Genomic DNA, 21199 nt, shown 5'->3' with positions numbered 1-21199 from the left:
GGGGGCTCGCTTCACACCATACGGTGTACAGTGTTCTTGTCTCAGTGTTGTGTGCAGAGCATGGTTGCCAGGGCTCGTACCTGTGAGCTGCAATGTGCTGTAGCCTGGTCAGACTGAGGGAATCCTCTGCCTTCCCCTTTGACCTTTGTTGATAAGGAGCTGTCATAGCACTGAGCATTGTGTCGGTTTTCTACTGTTTTCACTGCCCTTCTGCCCCCGTCAGCCTCTGCCATTGTTTCCACTGTGTCAGTGGCGACTAGGTGTCAGACATAAAAGGACTGTTGAGGGGAATGGTGGAGCTCAAACACTAAGCTGTCTGTAAAGAGGTAGCCTGGTACCAGGTCTGTTTGTCCTGTATAGCCAACTCCTATGGTCGTTGTCATGACAAGACAGCACAGACTGGCCGACAGATATAAAAGGGATACTGATGGTGGTGAGAGGAGCCGTGGAGCTTAAGGAAACCCTGATAGAGGCAGCTTGCTGTCGAAACGTATGTATGTAGTAGCTAGTCGGCTACTTTATTTTTCTTCGTGTTTTATTCTGCTGGCTGATTTACATTATGAAATATAATTTGTTGTTCAACCTTGCCTGCACCTCGTTAACCCAGGTGTGAAAATGTTCCCTTCATCCAGAGAACTGTGAAGCTTTAACACAAACGGGCTGTAATCAGATGGGGTGATTCTGTGCTTCCTGTCGATAATGGAGGTGTTCATTTATCACCTCTGATTTGAAATCAGTAGTGCTGTGACTGCAGCACTCACTTTGTGTGTGTGTGTGTGTGTGTAAAATAAATACAAGCCACTTCAACCCAGTCCCCCTTAGTCACAGTTCCTGTCCACGGCCACAGCCTTCAGGGCTTGCATTAACAGAAGCACAGTCAGCCTCTTTATACTAGCCAGCTCTCTAAACACTATGCTCCTAATGCAGCTTCTAACTCGGCCTTAAACACAGACAGCTCCTCCTAACCTGGTTAGGTCAGCTGGAATTTAATTCAGCTCCTAGGATGGCTGCTGTAATTCCATCAGTTCACATGAGTGTAGCTTCCTGTCACTCATCTACCCTCAGTACAGGCGCTACTGCTGGGAAAACGTACCAACAACCCACGTTGCCCCTTTAATCGTGTTGGCTCAAACATTAGCCAAGCGGCTAACTCTAACCATGACAGTTAATGTGTTCGCTAGACTAAATACACCCACTATCGGCTAACTAATCTGTCACTAGTCTAGCTACACCCCCAAGAGTGGGCATCAACCAGACAAGACTTACAGAGACTGTGTGCCTTTCTGCGGAGTGTGACGAGACGCTCAGTCGGTGAGTACGTTTACATGCACAGTAATAATTCGATATCAAACTATGTCAGTAGGAAGATTATGCAATAGTCATGTAAACACCTTACTCTGCTTATCTTAATCGGCCTATAGTCAAAATCGAAGTAAGAATATGCAGATTAAAACATCTGGTTTTCTGAGCCATCTTTAGAATGATTAGGACATGTAAATACTTTAGTCAGTGTTCCAGCAGTGTACTTTGATCTGCGCATGTGCTCGCACCAGACGAGCAAGCCTCCCTTTTTAGCGCGAGTGAAGTGAGTCTGAATGTATGCATCTTAGAAGTAGTTTTCGCATACAACCGTTATGTCTGAACTCCGAATCAAACATGCTTCCCAAAAATAACATGGTCACTGTGGTAGAACGTTTATTTTGATTGGGGATCTTCTGCATTTATCAGAGTGCCATCAGGTAGACTGATTTCAGATGAGATCTTTATTCTTGCAAAGCTTGTAAACATTTGAATTAAACTATTATATTAATCTGATTATCCACAATAATCACATTATTTTGTGCATGTAACCATATTCAGTAGCGCAGAGACTTTAATCTGGTTTTGGCACAGAGCAGCAATGCCAGAAGTCCCCAGCTGTGAGGGTGATGATTGGGGAAGTCAACAGAACAGTCGCTCTGCCTCTGAGACTAGACTAGTAGCTGGTTCCCCCGAGCTCAACTGAGTGCATCCCAAATGGCACCCTATTCTCTTTATAATGCAGGGCCCTGGTCAAAAGTAGTGCACTATGTAGGGAATAAGGTGTTTTTTGGTATGCAGACTTGAGACCAGTAGCTGGTTCCCTCAGACTCAACTGAGCGTGTAGGAGTTAGTGTACCGTGTGTTGGACCTTGCACACAGACACATGCCCACACACACAGATCTGAGTGAGAGATTTATTTATCAGCTGTCAAAAACAAGGATGGCGTTCCATCTCTGAACCCCTGAGTAAGAGTAGCCTTACAGAGAGGGTGGAGCGAGGGGGGAAGAAAGGGCTTTAGAGATAAAAAATAAATAGCTTGAGAGAGAGAGTGAGCGAGCTGAAGAGAGAATCTACTGTGTTGTTTTCCCTTCACTCTTTCCCCATAATGACCTTACTATTCCCAGGTTCCACCAGTGTGATTTATGTTCGTCTCAGTGGGATTATTATGTTACGTTATCACAGTAGAGTGTATTAGAGCTCTCTCTCTTTCTCTCTGTCCATTATCTCCCTATCTCTTTCTTATTACAGTAGATCTTATTATGTTTTCTCCCTTGTGGTGTTTATTCATAGTCATGTATTTCTCCTTGATAGAGTCCCCCCCCACACACACACACCTTTGCTTACTTTCCCCTGGGATATGAATTGTATTGCCTCTTTGCCAGGAGAGGGGAAATGTGTTTTGTCTCTTTAGGCTCTTTATATTAATAGTTGGATTTGGACTGGCTGTTCGAACCCTAAGGACAAATGAATACTTTTTCATTATCTTTGTAAAGCCTTCTAATCCCACTCTATGGATCAATGTTGTATCCCTACGCTATGACAGCAAACCTCTCGATTGGTTTGGGCTCTCCTCTCCATTGCATTCTGCTTCAGGTGAATTAGACTATCACTTTCTAAGAAAGTGTCATATCTACCAATTGAGTGCAGATATCCTATGTCTCTCATAGAAAGCCATACTCAGGACCAACTGAATGACGAAATCGAGAGAGCACTGCTCTCAAAGCATAGTGATAAAATATTGATCATTGTAGAACGCTCTGAGATGCTTCCAGCTATAGGAACACATAAGATACCAGGACTCATACATTATGGGTTTCTTTAGCTGGGAGGGGAGCATTTAAAAAAATAAGTAATGTATATATGTATTGTGGCGTACAGCAGGTCAGGCACCAGGGGGAGACTCGTCGAGGCGATGGCTCCCTCTGCTGGATGTGCCTGGTCTCGACGGGCTCTCCGGCCAGGACTAATTGGGGCTGATTGTGGTTGGTGGGTAATCAAGGGCTGATTTCTCACCAGCTGTCACCAGCTGTTTCTCATAGAGCTGCCAGAAGGGCAGCACCCAAGGAGAGGGACTGGGGGAAGAAAGGTGACTTCCGTATAGTTGGAGACGGTGCCCGAGCTAAAAGGAGGGAGTTCAGTTTTTGTGCCCGACAGGATACAGCAAGACCCGGAGCCCAGAAGACGGTATCCCGGAGAGGGTCTCATGGGGGAGACCTATCCTTTTCTTTTGATTTATTATTTAAATAAATACCCTTGAAACCGAGCTAATCCTTCTCTGTCCGTGTCTGATCTGTGTAAACGTATTGACCAAACCAGGCATTCTGATAACATAGTCAGATTAGGGTTGACGTTTACACAGCATCAGCATGGATGAGTTGATAGCTCAGTTCGTCCGGGCCCAACAAGCACAACAGATGGTTCAGGAACGAACGCTGGAGGAACAGTGACTACAAAACGTCTGCCTCGTTGAGGAAATCAGGAAGCTGCAAGAAGGAGCATCTCCTGAATCACATCCCAACCCGTTTTTAATCAAGCTAACAGAAGACGATGACATCAAAACATATCTCTGTACATTTGAATGGACAGCACTACGGGAAGGATGGCCAAGGCCGAAGTGGGCAAGTCTCCTGGCTCCATTCCCCTCTGGGAATGCCCAAAAGGCGTATTGGGACCTGAACGACGAACAGGCGGCTAACTACGATGGACTCAAACGGGAGATACTCAGCCACTACGGGTACAGCCTGGCCCATCAGGCTCAACTGTACCCGACACATCCCCCCGAGCCCAGATGAGCAACCTACTCCGCGTCACCAGGGCATGGCTCCTAACCGATGTATCCACCCTCTCCATCCTCGACAAAGTGGTCCTGGATCGCTTCTTACGGGCGCTACCCCACGACATGAATGCAGCGAGTCAATGCGCACCCCAGACCTTGGAGGGCCTCCTGGAAGCAGCGGAGACGCATCAGAACACTCAGGCCCTGCTGAGTGGGAGCCGGAGACCCGTTCGAGGGGACGGAAGGACAGCCCCACCGCTGTGTACCCCGAACCGACAGTCGACGTAGATGGAGACCAAAGGAGGTGTTTTGAGTGTGGTGCCCGGGGGCACATTGCCTGGAATTGCCTGGCTCGAGAGGAGTCGATGCCATCAGCAAGCCCTGGAGGCGAGGTGGGTCACGCCGTGAATTATGTCACCTCCTGTTGGGCGCACCATGAATCAACTGCACCCACGGTCCCGGTGAAGGTTGACGGACACGACACGGAAGCTCTATTAGACTCCGGAAGTATGGTTACGCTCGTAACCACAAGCCTGCTGAACCAGGAGACCGAACGTGGTAGGGAGATGTCCATTTCCTGTGTTCACAGGGACACAAAGCGGTATCCAACCGTATGACCAACATCGTGACGCCACAAGGGAGCTGCCAGATGATGGTGGGTGCAGTACCAGAGTTGCCGATACCTCTCCTAGTGGGACGGCATTGTCCATTGTTCGCGGCCCAATGGGGGCACGAGCTGAAGAAAAAAAGATACGAGCCGTCCGAAGAAGAGAGCGGGGACGACCCATCGCCTGTGTGGCACGGAAGCAACCGATTGACCAACCCGTGTCTACGGAGTCGGAGGTTGTGCCGGAACCCGACCCCCCCCCCCGGGGAACCACTGGAGGAGCCGCCCAGCCTCCCCCTCCTCGATTTCGAGGGGCCAATCAAGACACCCGCTGGGGGCCAACTGAGGGGACAATTCGGGATGGCCCAATGGGAGGATCCGAACTTGAAAGCTGCCGCCGCAACCAAAGTGATAGCGGTGGATGGACAGCTACTTTCAGGGATGAGTGACTGGCGATGCCTCCATTTCCAAATCAGGAATATCCTTTTGTATCAGGTGTTACCCCAACAGGGGGAACATCAAGAGGTATTGTTGCTGCCCCGACGGTACGTGGGAACCGTTCTTCAGCTGGCCCACACCCACCTGTTGGGGGTGCACCTGGAAATGGAGAAGACCCGGTAACAGATTGCCGCCTGGTTCCACTGGCCCGGGATGAGGAGAGCCGTGGAAGACTACTGTGGCAGCTGCCCGAAATGTGTCAACTCACTGCCCCAAAAGCACACTTCCGAAACCCACTGGTCCCCCTAACAATCATCGGGGTGCCCTTTGAACGCATCGCCATGGACATCGTGGAACCCCTGGTAAAAACAACACGAGGACACCGGTACATCCTGGTGATAGTAGATTATGCCACCCGGTATCCTGAGGCCATTCCCCTACGGGCGGCGGTATCCAAGGGAATCGCCCGGGAGCTGTTCCACCTCTTTAGCGGGTGGGCATCCCAAACGAGATCCTGACAGACCAAGGTACTGAGTTTGTCCCGCCTAATGAAAGATTTGTGTGCTCTCCTGCAGATCAAGCAGATCCGGACCTCCGTTTTTCACCCGCAGACGGATGGGCTCGTCGAGTGATTCAATAAAACGCTCAAACAAATGCTGCGGAAGGTCATCAAGCAGGACGGGAAGAACTGGGACACTGCAGCAAATAAAACAGAATAAAAACAGCTGTCTTGTTCAGGACTTGCCTCTAAACAGACGCGCAATAGCCAATCATAGTTTCAGTAGGCCTTTATACGAACAAGCCTTTTGCCTCATGGGCCTGCCATCATTCACTTTGAACTGGATTTGTGTTTACAGGTAGTTGCAACAGCACGACTTTAGATCATTAGAATGCATTCGCCAAAAGCCACAAATACACCAAAGGATTTCTGCAAATATTTAAATACCACGGGAGTCCTCTCACATTTGAGAACTTTGCATTCCTATTGATCAAACAACCATTAAAAGGTAGGCTCTCCCTCCCTAAGTTTTGCACATCAACAACTGTTTGCCAGAGCAAGATTAGCAAAAATCTAACGAAGGAACATTCGATTAAGGCTCAACTTTTTCAGCTAGTTGGACGTCAAAACACTGATAAACGATGGGGAATTATAGCCTCCTCATCCTTCTGCAGCTTGCCTGCCAATGCATGCTTGTCCCAACCAAGCACCCAAGCTAACTGGTTAAAGTTGGCTAGCAAGCTACTTCCAGACACAAATGGGAGAACGCCTCACTCTGACCATTTTACTCGCCGTTGCAGAGCTAGTTAGGCTGTTTACATGTTATCTAGAGCGTTCCTGACTAAATCAAACTTTTTTTTGGTCTACGTTTATTGACACCGGTCATATTCAGCGGGTGTTGTGCGTTCATAGATTCACTTTGGCACACTCAGAAGAGAGTGCTCTGAAATCTGGGTAGATAGCCAGAGTGAATTTGCGAACGCAAGAGATAAGCTAACTGGATAACAGTCATTCAAGTTCTTGCTAGCAAACCATATGACACCTGCATTTCTAGCTGTGTATAGCCACCGAGGTGATAAAATCAGTCACTCAACCACTCCTCCAATGGCATGACATGACAACCATTGAAACTGAAACATCCTGAATGGAGGCAGCAAACAATGTAACAGGCCAGCTGTGATTTTACAACCTGATAGCAAATAAATTGGACTAGCAAGAAATGAATTGGTGAATTATAGTAATTATGCATTGAACTGCATCCATCTATTCTGCCAACAATCCCTTAGTTGTAGTCATGGAATGTTGAGTCAAATTGAACATATTTTGAAAGTTTGTAGCATTATCTGGGAATTTTATATTTTTGACTGACCATGCGATTATGTTAGGTCAGCACCTAGTCACAGAGAACCATACAGCCATTTTTCCAGCCAAAGAGTGTCACAAAAAGCAGAAATAGAGATACAATGAATCATTTGATCTTCATCAGATGGCACTCATAGGACTTCATGTTACACAATACATGTATGTTTTGTTCGATAAAGTTCATATTTATATCCAAAAATCTCAGTTTACATTGGCGCGTTATGGTCAGAAATGCATTGTCTCAAACAAACATCCGGTGCAAGTGCAGAGAGCCACATCAAATTACAGAAATATTCATCATAAATATTGATAAACGATACAAGTGTTAAACATACGAATAAAGATAAACTTCTCCTTAATGCAACGGCTGTGTCAGATTTCAAAAAGGCTTTACGGAGAAAGCACATTTTGCGATTATGTTAGGTCAGCACCTAGCTACAGAAACCCATACAGCCACTTTCCAGCCGGAGAGTGTCACAAAAGTCAGAAATAGCATTAAAATGAATCACTTACCTTTGATCTTCATCTGGTGGCACTCCCAGGTCTCCATGTTAGACAATAAATGTTTGTTTTGTTCGATAATGTCCCTCTTTATGACCAAATACCTCCTATTTGTTTGCGGGTTTTGTCCAGTAATCCGAATGCTTAAGGCGCGTGCACTAATAAGTGCAGACGAAATGTTTTAAAAAATTTACAAGAAAAGTTAGTAGAAACATGCCAAACTATGTTTAAAATCAATCCTCCGGTTGTTTTTGTCATAAATAATAAATAATATTTCAACCGGACAAAAGCTTAGGAAAGGAAAGGAAAGGAGAAACAAAGGCGCGTTCCCGATCAGGCGCACGGCTGATGAATGGAAATTTCCACTGGCCACTGATTGAAAGTGCTGTATCTCCCTCATTTTTCAGAGTAAAAGCCTGAAACAGTGCCTAAAGACTGACCACATGTAGAGGAAGCCACAGAGCTTGTGAACTGGGTCCTAAGTCTTTGTATAGGCTTTCAATGGAAAAACAGCCTTTCAAAATAATAGTACTTCCTGGTTGGATTTTCTTCAGATTTTCGCCTGCCATATCAGTTCTGTTATACCCACAGACATTATTTTAACAGTTTTGGAAACTTGAGTGTTTTCCATCCAAATCTACTAATTATATGCATATCCTATCTTCTGGGCCTGAGTAGCAGGCAGTTTAATTTGGGCACGCTTTTCATCCAAAATTCCAAATGCATCTCCCTACCCTAGTTCAAATAAATTCTGTCTTTTGTAATTTGCATGAAATAATCTCAAACTTCATTTAAATTGCTTTTGTAAAAAGTAGATGTCAATTATTTAATTCATGATTTGATTTAAGGCAGACACTGTAGAAATGTGAGATTAGATGCCAGTGTTTCAATTAAAATATTAGGACATAATTGGGATATCCATGAACCACTGTTATTACCCGATAATATGCTATTTCTGCTGTTAAGGCAATATTTACTGTAATCACTGCAATCCAGTCTCATTTATTGGTGATTAGTGTTGCACTGTATACTGTGACTTTGGTACTTTATGGATAGTAGAACATGGAAAACGGTTCTGTAGTTGAATTGTTTTTACTTTTGGTACTTCTGTCAAATGTGTCTCATGGATCAAACCTGTCTATATCAGCGCAGCCAACCCCTTATTATAGCGCTCACCGTGCCTGATCAATTTACTCATTGCTAGCCTGCACTGGGACTCTGGGCAGCATATTGTTAGCTCCCCACTCATGCTACACAGAATTGTGGAGCTAGAGGAGTTAGAGCCCTGTCTATGTTGGTAGATAAGATGAGAGCACTCCTCCAGCTAGGATGGAGTCAGTCACTCCTCAGCAGGCCAGGCTTGGTCCTGTTTGTGGGTGCGTCCCAGATAGAGGGCCAATTATCTACATATTCTATCTTTTGGGAGGGGCAGAAAACAGTTTTCAACCAGCGATTGAGTTGTGAGACTCTGCTGTAGAGCTTATCACTCCCCCTAACTGGGAGGGGGCCAGAGACAATTACTCGATGCCGACACATCTTTCTAGCTGATTGACACGCTGAAGCTATGTTACGCTTGACTGTTTCATCCTAACATCGTTGGTGCCGACGTGGATAACAATATCTCTATACTCTCTACACTCGCCAGTTTTAGCTTTAGCCAGCACCATCTTCAGATTAGCCTTAACGTCGGTAGCCCTGCCCCCTGGTAAACAGTGTATGATCGCTGGATGATTCGTTTTAAGTCTAATACTGCGGGTAATGGAGTCGCCAATGACTAGGGTTTTCAATTTTCAGAGCTAATGGTGGGTAGCTTTGGCGTCTCAGACCCCGTAATGGGAGGAGTAGAGACAAGAGAAGGCTCGGCCTCAGACTCCGACTCGCTGCTTAATGGGAAAAACCGGTTGAAAGTTTCTGTCGGCTGAATGAGCGACACCGGTTGAGCATTCCTACAGCATTTCCCTCCAGAAGCCATGAGAAAGTTGCCCGGCTGCGGGGACTGTGCGGGGGGATTTATACTAACGTTACTATCTGTACTTACTGGTGGCACAGACGCTGTTTCATCCTTTCCTACACTGAAATTAATTACCCTTGCCTAACGATTGCGTCTGAAGCTGGGCTTGCAGCACAGCTATCCTCGCCGTAAGGCGATCGTTCTCCTGTATATTATGAGTACAGCGACTGCAATTAGAAGGCATCATGTTAATGTTACTACTTAGCTTCGGGTGTTGAAGGTGCTGACGAACCATGTCCAGATAAAGCGTCCGGAGTGAAAAAGTCCAATGAAAAAAAAAAGTTGAGGGCAAAACTAAAAATATAAATGGTAAAAACCGTAAAGTTGTCAGGTAGCAAAGTAAGGTTGGCAACAAAACGCACAGCAACACGTCTGCAAGTTTCAAGTTCAAGCTAATGAGCTCTTTGCAAACATTTTATACAGTCTGACAAACTATATACTGAAAAAATATATAAATGCAACACGTAAAGTGGGGACAATAAAAGGCCACTTCAAAATATGCAGTTTTGTCACAACAAAATGACAGACAAGTTTTTCAATATTTATATTTTTCTCCCCAATTTCATGGTATACAATTGGTAGTTAGAGTCTTGTCTGCAACTCCCGTACGGACTCGGGAGAGGTGAAGGTCGAGAGCTGTGCGTCCTCCGAAACACAACCCATCCAAGCCGCACTGCTTCTTGACACAATGCCCACTTAACCCAGAAGCCAGCCGCACCAATGTGTCGGAGGAAACACTGTACACCTGGCGACCGTGTCAGCGTGCTTTGCGAGTCACTAGTGCGCGACGGGACAAGGACTCCGACAGGCAGCCAAATTACTAGCTTGTGGCTCAGTAAATCTGTGTAGAAACAAAATAATCTGTGTGCAGGTAGATAGATAACACTCCTCCTTTATTCATCCCTCTTCATCAAATCAAATGTTACTTGTCACATATGCCGAATACAACAGGTGTAAAACTTAGTGAAATGGTTACTTGCAAGCCCTTAGCCAACAATGCAGTTAAGAAAATACCCTTAAAAAAAGAAAATAATAATAATTAAAGAGCAGCAGTAAATAACAATAGCGGGGCTCTATACAGGGGGTACCGGTACAGAGTCTATGTGCGGGGGCAAAGGTGTCGAGGTAATTATGTACATGCAGGTAGGGTTATTAAAGTGGCTATCCATAGATAATAACAGAGTAGCAGCAGTGTGGTGGGAGGGGGTGGGGGTTGCAAATACTCTGGGTAGCCATTTGTTCAGGAGTCTTATGGCTTAGGGTTAGAAGCTGTTTAGAAGCCTGTTGGACATAGACTTGGTGCTACGGTACTGCTTGCTGTGCGGTAGCAGAGAGAACAGTCTATGGCTAGGGTGGCTGGAGTCTATGACAATTTTTCGTCCCATCCTCTGACACCGCCTGGTATAGAGTTCCTGGATGGCAGGAAGCTTGATCCTGGTGATGTACTGGGCTGTACGCACTACCCTCTGTAGTGCCTTGCGGTCGGAGGCCGAGCAGTTGCCATACCAGGCAGTGATGCAACCCGTCAGGATGCTCTCAATGGTGCAGCTGTAAAACCTTTTGAGGTTCTGAGGACCCATGACAAATATTTTCAGTCACCTAAGGGGGAATAGGTTTTGTCGTGCCCTCTTCACGACTGTCTTGGTGTGCTTGGACCATGTTAGTTTGTTGGTGATGTGGACGCCAAGGAACTTGAAGCTCTCAACCTGCTCCACTACAGCCCCGTCATTTTTTTTTTTTTTTTATTATTTTTTTTTATAACCATTATTTTACCAGGTAAGTTGACTGAGAACACGTTCTCATTTGCAGCAACGACCTGGGGAATAGTTACAGGGGAGAGGAGGGGGATGAATGAGCCAATTGTAAACTGGGGATTATTAGGTGACCGTGATGGTTGAGGGCCAGATTGGGAATTTAGCCAGGACACCGGGGTTAACACCCCTACTCTTACGATAAGTGCCATGGGATCTTTAATGACCTCAGAGAGTCAGGACACCCGTTTAAGGTCCCATCCGAAAGACGGCACCCTACACAGAGCAGTGTCCCCAATCACTGCCCTGGGGCATTGGGATCTTTGTTTAGACCAGAGGAAAGAGTGCCTCCTACTGGCCCTCCAACACCACTTCCAGCAGCACCTGGTCTCCCATCCAGGGACTGACCAGGACCAACCCTGCTTAGCTTCAGAAGCAAGCCAGCAGTGGTATGCAGGGTGGTATGCTGCTGGCATAAGAATGTCATTGAGAATGGGGGCGTGCTCAGTCCTCATTTTCTGTTGTCCACAATCATCTCCTTTGTCTTGATCACGTTGAGGGAGAGGTTGTTGTCCTTGCACCACACAGTCAGGTCTCTGACCTCCCCCTATAGGCTGTCTCATCGTTGTCGGTGATCAGGCCTACCACTGTTTTGTCATCAGCAAATTTAATGATGGTGTTGGAGTTGTGCCTGGCCATGCAGTCATGAGTGAACAAAGAGTACAGGAGGGGACTGGGCACACACCCCTGAGGGGCACCCATGTTGAGGATCAGCGTGGCTGGGGGTGACCCATCAGGAAGTCTAGGATCAAGTTGCAAGGGGAGATGTTTAGTCCCAAGGTCCTTAGCTTAGTGATGAGCTTTGAGGGCACTATGGTGTTGAACGCTGAGCTGTAGTCAATGAATAGCATTCTCACATTGGTGTTTCTTTTGTCCAGGTGGGAAAGGGCCGTGTGGAGTGCAATAGAGATTGCATCATCTGTGGATCTGTTGGTGCGGTATGCAAATTGGAGTGGGTCTAGGATCCATGGCTTCTGGTTGGGGTATGTACGTACAGTCACTGTGGGGACGACGTCCTCAATGCACTTTTTGATAAAGCCGGTGACTGATGTGGGGTACTCCTCAATGCCATCGGAAGAATCCCGGAACATATTCCAGTCTGTGCTAGCAAAACAGTCCTGTAGTTTAGCAGCTGCTTCATCTGACCACTTTTTTATTGACCGAGTCACTGGTGCTTCCTGCTTTAATTTTTGCTTGTAAATCAAATCCAATCAAATCAATTTTTATTTGTCAGATACACATTGTTAGCAGATGTTAATGTGGGTGTAGCGAAATGCTTGTGCTTCTACTTCCGACCATGCAGTAATATCTAACAAGTATTCAAACAATTTCACAACAACTACCTTATACACACAAGTGTAAAGGAATGAATAAGAATATGTACATAAAGGGGCCTCCCGGGTGGCGCAGTGGTCTAGAGCAGTGGTCTGCGCCACCAGAGTCTCTGGGTTCGCGCCCAGGCTCTGTCACAGCCGGCCGCGACCGGAAGGTCCGTGGGGCGACGAACAATTGGCATAGCGTCGTCCGGGTTAGGGAGGGTTTGGCCGGTAGGGATATCCTTGTCTCATCGCGCTCCAGCGACTCCTGTGGCGGGCCGGGCGCAGTGCGCGCTAACCGAGGGGGACGCAGTAGATGGTAGAGTACACTATATACATATGAGATGAGTAGTGTAGGGTATGTAAACCTTGTATAAAGTGACATTGTTTAAAGTGACTAGTAATACATTTATTACATCCAGTTTTGAATTATTAAAGTGGCTAGAGATTGAGCCAGTATGTTGGCGATGGCTGATGGCCTTGAGATAGAAGCTGTTTTTCAGTCTCTCGGTCCCAGCTTTGATGCACCTGTACTGACCTCGCCTTCTGGATGATAGCGGGGTGAACAGGCAGTGGCTTGATGATCTGAGCAGGAATCAGAGTTATGGTCAGATTTTCCAAATGGATGGCGAGGGAGAGCTTTGTACACGTCTCTGTGTGTGGAGTAAAGGTGGTCTAGAATTTTGTTCCCTCTGGCTGCACATTTAACATGCTGATAGAAATGAGGTAAAACTGATTTAAGTTTCCCTGTATTAAAGTCACCGGTCACTATGAGCGCCGCCTCTGGTTGAGCTGTTTTCCGCTTATTGCGGAATACAGCTCATTTAGTGCGGTTTTAGTGCCAACCTCGCACTCTGGTGGAATGTAGACAGCTACGAAAAATACAGATCAAAACTCTCTAGGTAGATAGTGCGGTCTACAGCTTATCATGAGATACTCTACCTTAGGCGAGCAAAACCTTGAGACTTCCTTAGATATCGTGCATCAGCTGTTGTTTACATAAATGCATAGGCCGCCGCACCGTGTCTTACGGGGCTGCTGTCCCTCTCGCACTCTTTCGTTTCTCTCCCTGTAATAAAACCCAGCTGGGCAATTTGGCTTATGAATGAATCAAAAGTTTTTTTGCTTTCACTTACGGATATTTGTGTGTGTCTAACTGGGTTGATACACTTTCAATTGGACAAATGAAGCCCCTCTGATTCACTCACAATGCTTTGCTTTTCACGTTCTTCAATAGCAAATGGATCCTCTGTGCCTAGCCAAGAGTTCGTTTTTTTTCTCGCAATTTCCTGTAGGGAAATCATTATTTTAAGAGGAAGAGAACATTCATTTCCCTCGCTTGTTGTTCATTTTCTTTGTCTGTCCGAAACGATTTGTTCTTATAGACAAATGGCAGCAGGGTGTTACAGAGAATATCAGACTTCAGTTCCATTGTCTGGAGGGCCGCATTGTATCTGTCCCTAAAGATAATCCACGCACTACTTGTCCCAGATTGCTTGTCTGGAGGGTGACAATGTTGTCTCTGTCACAACGTTGGTTTGGAGGGTCACACTTGTCTCTGTCATCCCAGAGCGTTGGTCTGGAGGGTGACACTGAGTCTGATTCCCCCTTCATTACTCTGTTCTGATAATAGCCTGGTTCCATTCGGGCCTCAGTTGGGCCTCTAGCTCTATTCATTAGCCCTGATCAATAGGATCCCTACAGCGTGTCCTGTTCCTCTCATCAATGGTCCTTATGGATAGACGACTGACAGACAAGCAAGCAGGCAGACAAACAGCCATCCATAGTCCTTATTCTCTGCATCGAGGGGTCCTCATAATGGACAGATATCCAGACAGGCAGGCAGAAGTGGCGAGCCTTTGTTGCTGCCGGCACAATGTGGAGTGAGTGAGTGAGGTGTGATATGATACAGATTATAAAAGGTGATTTATGGATGATCAATTGATTTATTTAGTTCGCCAACGTGTTGAACAAGAGTCATGTCCATGTAAGAATGATGTGAATCTCACCTTTTACCTATATTTCACACTAATCCACATTAGGACTCTCTCTGAACTAGGGATGGGCAGGAGTAATCGAATGGACGTCAAAACTTTATCTTTAACCAGAGATAAAAATGTCTTGAAGACAACGTTCAGTTGCTTGGACTCTCATGTTCCATTTGTACATGTGCATTTGAAGGGCACAACAAAAAAGAATTCAAGCCAACCATCACAGTTCTCCCTAAAATCCTTTTCCCATCCGTGTCTCACTCACTCAATTGCGTTCCGACCGCTTCCTCTGCACACGCTTGCCGAGTTTGCACACAAGATCCCGTTAGGCCTACAGAAATAAATGCCTATAAGAATGTATCTAACTGATGGGATACACAAGGTACACAGTTTGATCACAAATTCAAAATAGAATGGTTGACTGAAGTAGGGAAATGTGTTCCAACAATGAGCTGCAGTTTTGGAATAAATGCGTCCCGTCTATTTTCCGCTTAGGCTACCTTGTGAACTGCTAGTGCCATTTAGAGTCGGTTAGACTAGGCAAAAATCCCCGTAAACAAAGACAGTGAAAATATGCAAGTACTTTAGTTTGATGAAGACAAGTTTATTTTCATCAGAATCATTCAGCCTAGGCCTACTCACCAAACGTGTCATGGCAGTAATTCATCCCCATGTAGTATTCAATGTGGAGTTGTTAATCCCATCACTTCTGATGTTGACAGTGGAACCTAATCGATCTAGACAGAGACACTTCTGCCTCCAGAGAGAGAATGACAGACGGCTCCACTTCAAGGTGTGTGTTCAAATACTTCCTGACGAGCCGTCACCAGGTGGTAAGGTAGGCAACAACACATCTGCCATGCTGATCCTCAGGGGTGCGTGCTTAGTTCCCTCCTGTACTCCCTGTTCACCCACGACTGCGTGGCCAAGTACGACTCAACACCATCATATCCTCACGTGTCCCCAGATCCTCAAAACGTTCTACAGCTGCACCATCGAGAGCATCCTGACCAGTTGCATCACCGCCTGGTATGTTGCACCAGTTGCATCACCGCCAACTGCTCGGCATCCGACCATAAGGCGCTAAAGAGGGTAGTGCGTACGGCCCAGTACATCATCCCTGGTGACAAGCTTCCTGCCATCCAGGACCTGTATACTAGGCGTGTCAGAGGAAGGCCCCAAAAATTGTGTAAGACTCGAGTCACCCAAGTCATAGACTGTGGTCTCTGGTACCGGAGCGTCAAGTCTAATTCCAAAGGCTCCTTAACAGCTTCCACCCCCAAGCCATAAGACTGCTGAACAATTAATCAAATGCCCCCCCCCCCCTGTTTTTACGCTGCTGCTGCTTGCCATTTATTATCTATGCATAGTCACTTTAACCCTACCTACATGTACAAATACTTTACCCCTACCTACATGTACCTCAACTAACCTGTACCCCTGCACATTGACTCGGTACCCCTTGTATATAGCCTCGTTATTGTTATTCTGTGTTGCTTTTATTATTATTTTTTTGCTTTAGTGTATTTAGGAAATATTTTCTTAGCTCTATTTCTTGAACTGCATTGTTGGTTAAGGGCTTGTATGTCATTTTACGTTAAGCTCTGCACCTGTTGTATTCGGCGCATGTGACAAATACCATTTGATTGAGCTTGCCTGTTGCAAAGGAATCAATAGAATAGTCACAAAGTCCAAACCCCGCCCATCTGGCACTCCAGGCAGGGTAAAGCAAAGGCTCAACCTATTTGAAAGATTTCAAAGACTATTTGTCATCGATACAGTGTTGAGTACTACCTGTATCTGCAGTATAGAGATACTGTATTATATGGGCTCTACTGTAGGTTACCCTATGGTTGCTTGTCCTCATCTGTCCTATCTTACATAATGCTGGTGTTGCATAAGATACTGTACTCTCCCCCTAGTGTTATTGGTACAGTATGGTTGTATTTTTGTCTGTGATATCTAAAGGCAGGAGAATGACATTACAAGGTTTTCTGAACACTATCTTAGTCTCTCTCTATCTCTCTGCCCTCTCCTCTCTCTCTCTTCCGCTTCTCTCTCTGCTTCATCTGTGCCCCCCCTTCATTCTCTCTCCCCTAAATGTCTCACTCTTGCCCCTCTTTCTTGTTGATCTTTTGACATGATTGTTCTGAATCGAAGGGCCATGCAAGCTCTGTATTATCCCCGTAAGTGCTAAAATGTGTGTTATTAAAACTCTCTCCCACTCTATCCAGGTTAGTGTACCATGGCTTCTAAGCCCCGTCCTCCTTTGATGAAGAAACACAGTCAGTCAGACCTGGTGAGCCGGCTGAAGACCAGGAAGATACTTGGGGTTGGAGGAGAGGACGACGATGGAGAGGTGCATAGGTCAAAGGTCAGTATAATTGATCTCCCAAATATACAGTAAAAGCGTGCACTGGCTCATTCTCCATCACGGTGAATCAATCGTTGACATTGTGCAAGCATTGACTAGAGGGAGATTCTACCATGATTTAATTCATAAAAAGTAGTGTGGATAGAATGGAGAGTTCAAAGTAGGGTGACCCAAGTATGAACATTGACTGTAGCTGGTACATTGATAAAGTTTGATCATAAAGTTACTGGTCCCCCCCGTGTCAAACACTTGGATTCAGGAGGCAGGCATTACCAAAGATTTACTTCTGGCTTCATGCAATGTCACAAAGTCATTAAAGTGTCTTATCATCTTTACTAATTTAAATATGCACCACCTTAAAATCATCATGTGCGCTTACGCCTTACTTTTTGTAAACAAAGCCAAAGCATGTGGACACTTGCTTGTCGACCATTATATTCCAAAATCATAGGCATTAATATGGAGTTGGTCCCCCCTTTGCTGCTATAACAGCCGCCAATCTTCTGGCAAGGCTTTCCACTAGATGTTGGAACATTGCTGCGGGGACTTGCTTCCATTCAGCCAAAAGAGCATTAGTGAGGTTGGACACTGATGTTGGGTGATTAGGCATGGCTCGCGGTCGGCGTTCCAATTCATCCCAAAGGTGTTCAATGGGGTTGAGGTCAGGGCTCTTTGCAGGCCTGTCAAAATTTTTCACACAGATCTCAACAAACCATTTCTGTATGGACCTTGTTTGTGCATCGGGGCACTGTCATGCTCTAACAGGAAAGGCCTTTCCCCAAACTGTTGCCACAAAGTTGGAAGCACAGAATCATCTAGAATGTCATTGTATGCTGTAGCGTTAAGATTTCCCTTCACTGGAACTAAGGGACCGAGACTGAACCATGAAAAACAGCCCCATACCATTATTCCGCCTCCACCAAACTTTACAGTTTGCACTATGCATTCGGGCAGGTAGCATTCTCCTGGCATCCGCCAAACCCAGATTCGTCCTTTTGACGGCCAGACTGTGAAGCATGATTCATCACTCCAGAGAACAAGTTTCCACTGCTCCAGAGTCCAATGGCGGCAAGCTTTACACCACTCCAGCCAACGCTTGGCATTGCGCATGGCGATCTTAGGCTTGTGTGCGGCTGCTCGGCCAAGGAAACCCATTTCATGAAGCTCCCAACAAACAGTTATTGTGCTGACTTTGCTTCCAGAGGCAGCTTGGAACTCAGTAGTGAGTGTTGCAACCGAGGACAGACTATTTTTACGCACCTAGGCACTCGGCGGTCCCGTTCTGTGAGGTTGTGTGGCCTTCCACTTCGCGGCTGAGCCGCTGTTGCTCCTAAACGTTTCTACTTCACAATAACAGCACTTATATTTGACCAGGGAAGCTATAGCAGGGCAGAAATGTGACTTACTGACTTGTTGGAAAGGTGGCATCCTATGACGGTGCCACGTTGAAAGTCACTGAGCTCTTCAGTAAGGCCACTCTACTGCCAATGTTTGTCTATGGAGATTGCATGTCTGTGTGCTTGATTTTATACACGTGTCAGCAACATGGATGCCATAGTGTAAATTGAACGCTAATCCTGAAGACGGATGCTGTACCATTGACAGTGGATCTTGCAAGCGCTGACCATAACGTAAGTATCAGAGTTGGATGAGTCTGACACCGCATTTTGGGGGAATCGGGGTGCTAACGTTAGATAATCTGGCTGTTGCTGCTTGGATGTTATATTTTCTGTGACACACCTGAAAGCCACTTTTTTTTGTTCCATCCCTAAACCCCCTACCTTGAGTCTGAGAACTGGCAACACACAGCTGGCATGAAGGAATATTGTCCAGAAAATGAGTTTTTGATAGACATTTTCGGGAATTCAACATCTTCTCTGTCTGCACAGCTTCCCAGACGCCCACCGCAGCAGGAATGCTGTGAGACAAAATCAGCTTTCCCAAAAGCGAAGAAGGGGGAATATGCTGTGAAGACAGACCCATGATGCTGTAAATCATAGTTAGTTATTAATTTAAAATCTGCATCAATTGAGCATTTCAGGCACACAAAAATTTCCAAATACGAACATTGAAAAGTTTCACAAAAAAGTGCAAGACCAAATATTGCATATTTCAAATTGAGAACTTCAAAAACACAAGAAAACACATTGTAGAATGAGTAGATCACTAAATCAACAAATTGATAGCATCATAACTCTAGAACAATAAATACACTGAACAAAAATGTAAATGCAACACAATACACCTGCCGACCTAGTCACTGCACCCGGCCCACCACAGGAGTCGCTAGTGCGCGATGAGACAAGGATATCCCTGCCGGCCAAACCCTCCCTAACCCGGACGGCGCTGCCCCATGGCCTCCAGGTCGCGGCCGGCTGCGACAGAGCCTGGGCTCGAACCCAGAATCTCTGGTGGCACAGCTAGCACTGCGATGCAGTGCCTTAGACCACTGCACAACCCGGGGGTAAAACATTTCCCTTTTCAATAACATAACAGGCTACTTAGACAGGATCCTGGATCTCCTCTTCAATGAGGTCACCCTTTATCCAGCACCGTATGAGGGGAACCTGTGCTTGCTCTCCATCCCAGGACTCCTGTCTTCCCAGTGTGAGAGCCTGACAAGGAGGCCATAGCTGGATTTGTCTCCCGCTTCAGTCTTGGGTGTGACTGAAGCCTGCTTGATTGAAGGGGGGTACATGGGTCTCTCTCCTTTCCCGCTCCCCTCCCCATCAATCTCTGTAGTTTGCATTTCTTAAAGCCTAAGTATTTCACTTTTACATGATATGATATTTGTTTCTTTGTATTGTTTTTTCAAGCATTCGGACGGGAGATGAGTGTTACAAAATGTATGACTCAATGGGTCCTGTGCACGGCTGCCAGGTGTCTATATTAGGCTTATGGCTCTAATTATAATAAGAAGTGTATCAGTGAACATTATTCTGTAATTAGTTACAAAACAATAGAAATGCAATTGTGTATTGCTGCTGTTTGTCTGATATCCAACAGTCCATGATCAACTCTGTTGACCACGAGTGCAATTTTCAGAAAATTGGGTTGAGGCATTTTATTTAGGCTTGGAATGACATGCTGTCCATTGTTTACCTTGTCATCAACGACATGTGGCCATTGTTTACCTTGTTACCTGGCAATGACCACAAGGGTGTTTCAAAGAGCTGTCAGTCAAGGCAAACTTTTTTGGTTTTTAGGGTTGTGACAGAATCTAGGGTATTACGCAAGGTTAAATTTAGTTCCTCGGTTAGGTGGTTAACCGATTTTTGTACTCCGACGTCCTTGGGTAGGTGGAGGGAGTCTTGAAGGGCATTTTGGAATCTTTGTGTTATCTGAAAATGTATAGCACGGATTTTGATAATCCTTGGTTGGGGTCTGAGCAGATTAATTGTTGCAATTGGTGGTCCGATAGTCCAGGATGATGAGGAAAAACAGATCCACAATATTTATTCCACGGGACAAAACTAGATCTAGGGTATGACTGTGGCAATGCATAGGTCCGGAGACGTGTTTGACAAAACTCACTTTGTCGATGATGGCTCCGAAAACCTTTTTGGAGTGCGTCTGTGGACTTTTCCATGTGAATATTAAAGTCATCAAAAATTTGAATTATCTGCTATGACTACAAGGTCCGATAGGAATTTAGGGAACTCAGTGAGGAAGACTATATACTGCTCAGGATGTCTGTAAACAGTAGCTATAAAAAGGGATTGAGTAGGCTGCATCGAGATCATGACTAGACATGGCCTCCCGGGTGGCGCAGTGGTCTAGGGCACTGCATCGCAGTGCTAGCTGCGCCACCAGAGTCTCTGGGTTCGCGCCCAGGCTGGGCTGGGTTCGCGCCCAGGCTCTGTCGCAGCCGGCCGCAACCGGGAGGTCCGTGGGGTGACGCACAATTGGCATAGCGTCGTCCGGGTTAGGGAGGGTTTGGCCGGTAGGGATATCCTTGTCTCAGTATGTAAAATGTAATAAAATGTATGCACTCTACTGTAAGTCGCTCTGGATAAGAGCGTCTGCTAAATGACTAAAAATGTTAAAAAAAATGTAGAAGCTCAAAAGACAGTCTTTTTTTTTTTTTACTATTGAAATTTGCTGTCGTAAATGTTAGCAGCACCTCTGGTCACTATTGTAAACAGGAGGAGAGGCCTCGTTTACCACAGTACATTAATCAGGCTTGAGCAATGTTTCAGTCAGGCAACTC

At 45.8% G+C, this 21199-nt stretch overlaps 1 protein-coding gene across 2 annotated transcripts in view; it reads left to right on the top strand.

The window, feature by feature from the left end:
- The window catches only part of LOC139540425 (tumor protein p53-inducible protein 11-like), a 127616-nt gene that overhangs the window by 38022 nt on the left and 68395 nt on the right, over window positions 1-21199 (top strand). Inside the window, exons 1-2 of one of the 2 annotated variants that reach the window (XM_071344231.1) lie at window positions 1147-1311; window positions 16850-16989. In XM_071344231.1, the coding sequence (XP_071200332.1) occupies window positions 16861-16989 (129 nt within the window). In that variant the 5' untranslated portion in view covers window positions 1147-1311; window positions 16850-16860. Of the gene's footprint in view, window positions 1-1146; window positions 1312-16849; window positions 16990-21199 lie in introns of those variants that run through there. The other variant, XM_071344230.1, reaches the window with a different exon arrangement.

Source organism: Salvelinus alpinus, chromosome 15, assembly GCF_045679555.1.
Source record: "Salvelinus alpinus chromosome 15, SLU_Salpinus.1, whole genome shotgun sequence".
In the NCBI taxonomy this organism is placed as follows: Eukaryota; Metazoa; Chordata; class Actinopteri; order Salmoniformes; family Salmonidae; genus Salvelinus; species Salvelinus alpinus.
This window is presented reverse-complemented; position numbering and strand designations above follow the sequence as displayed.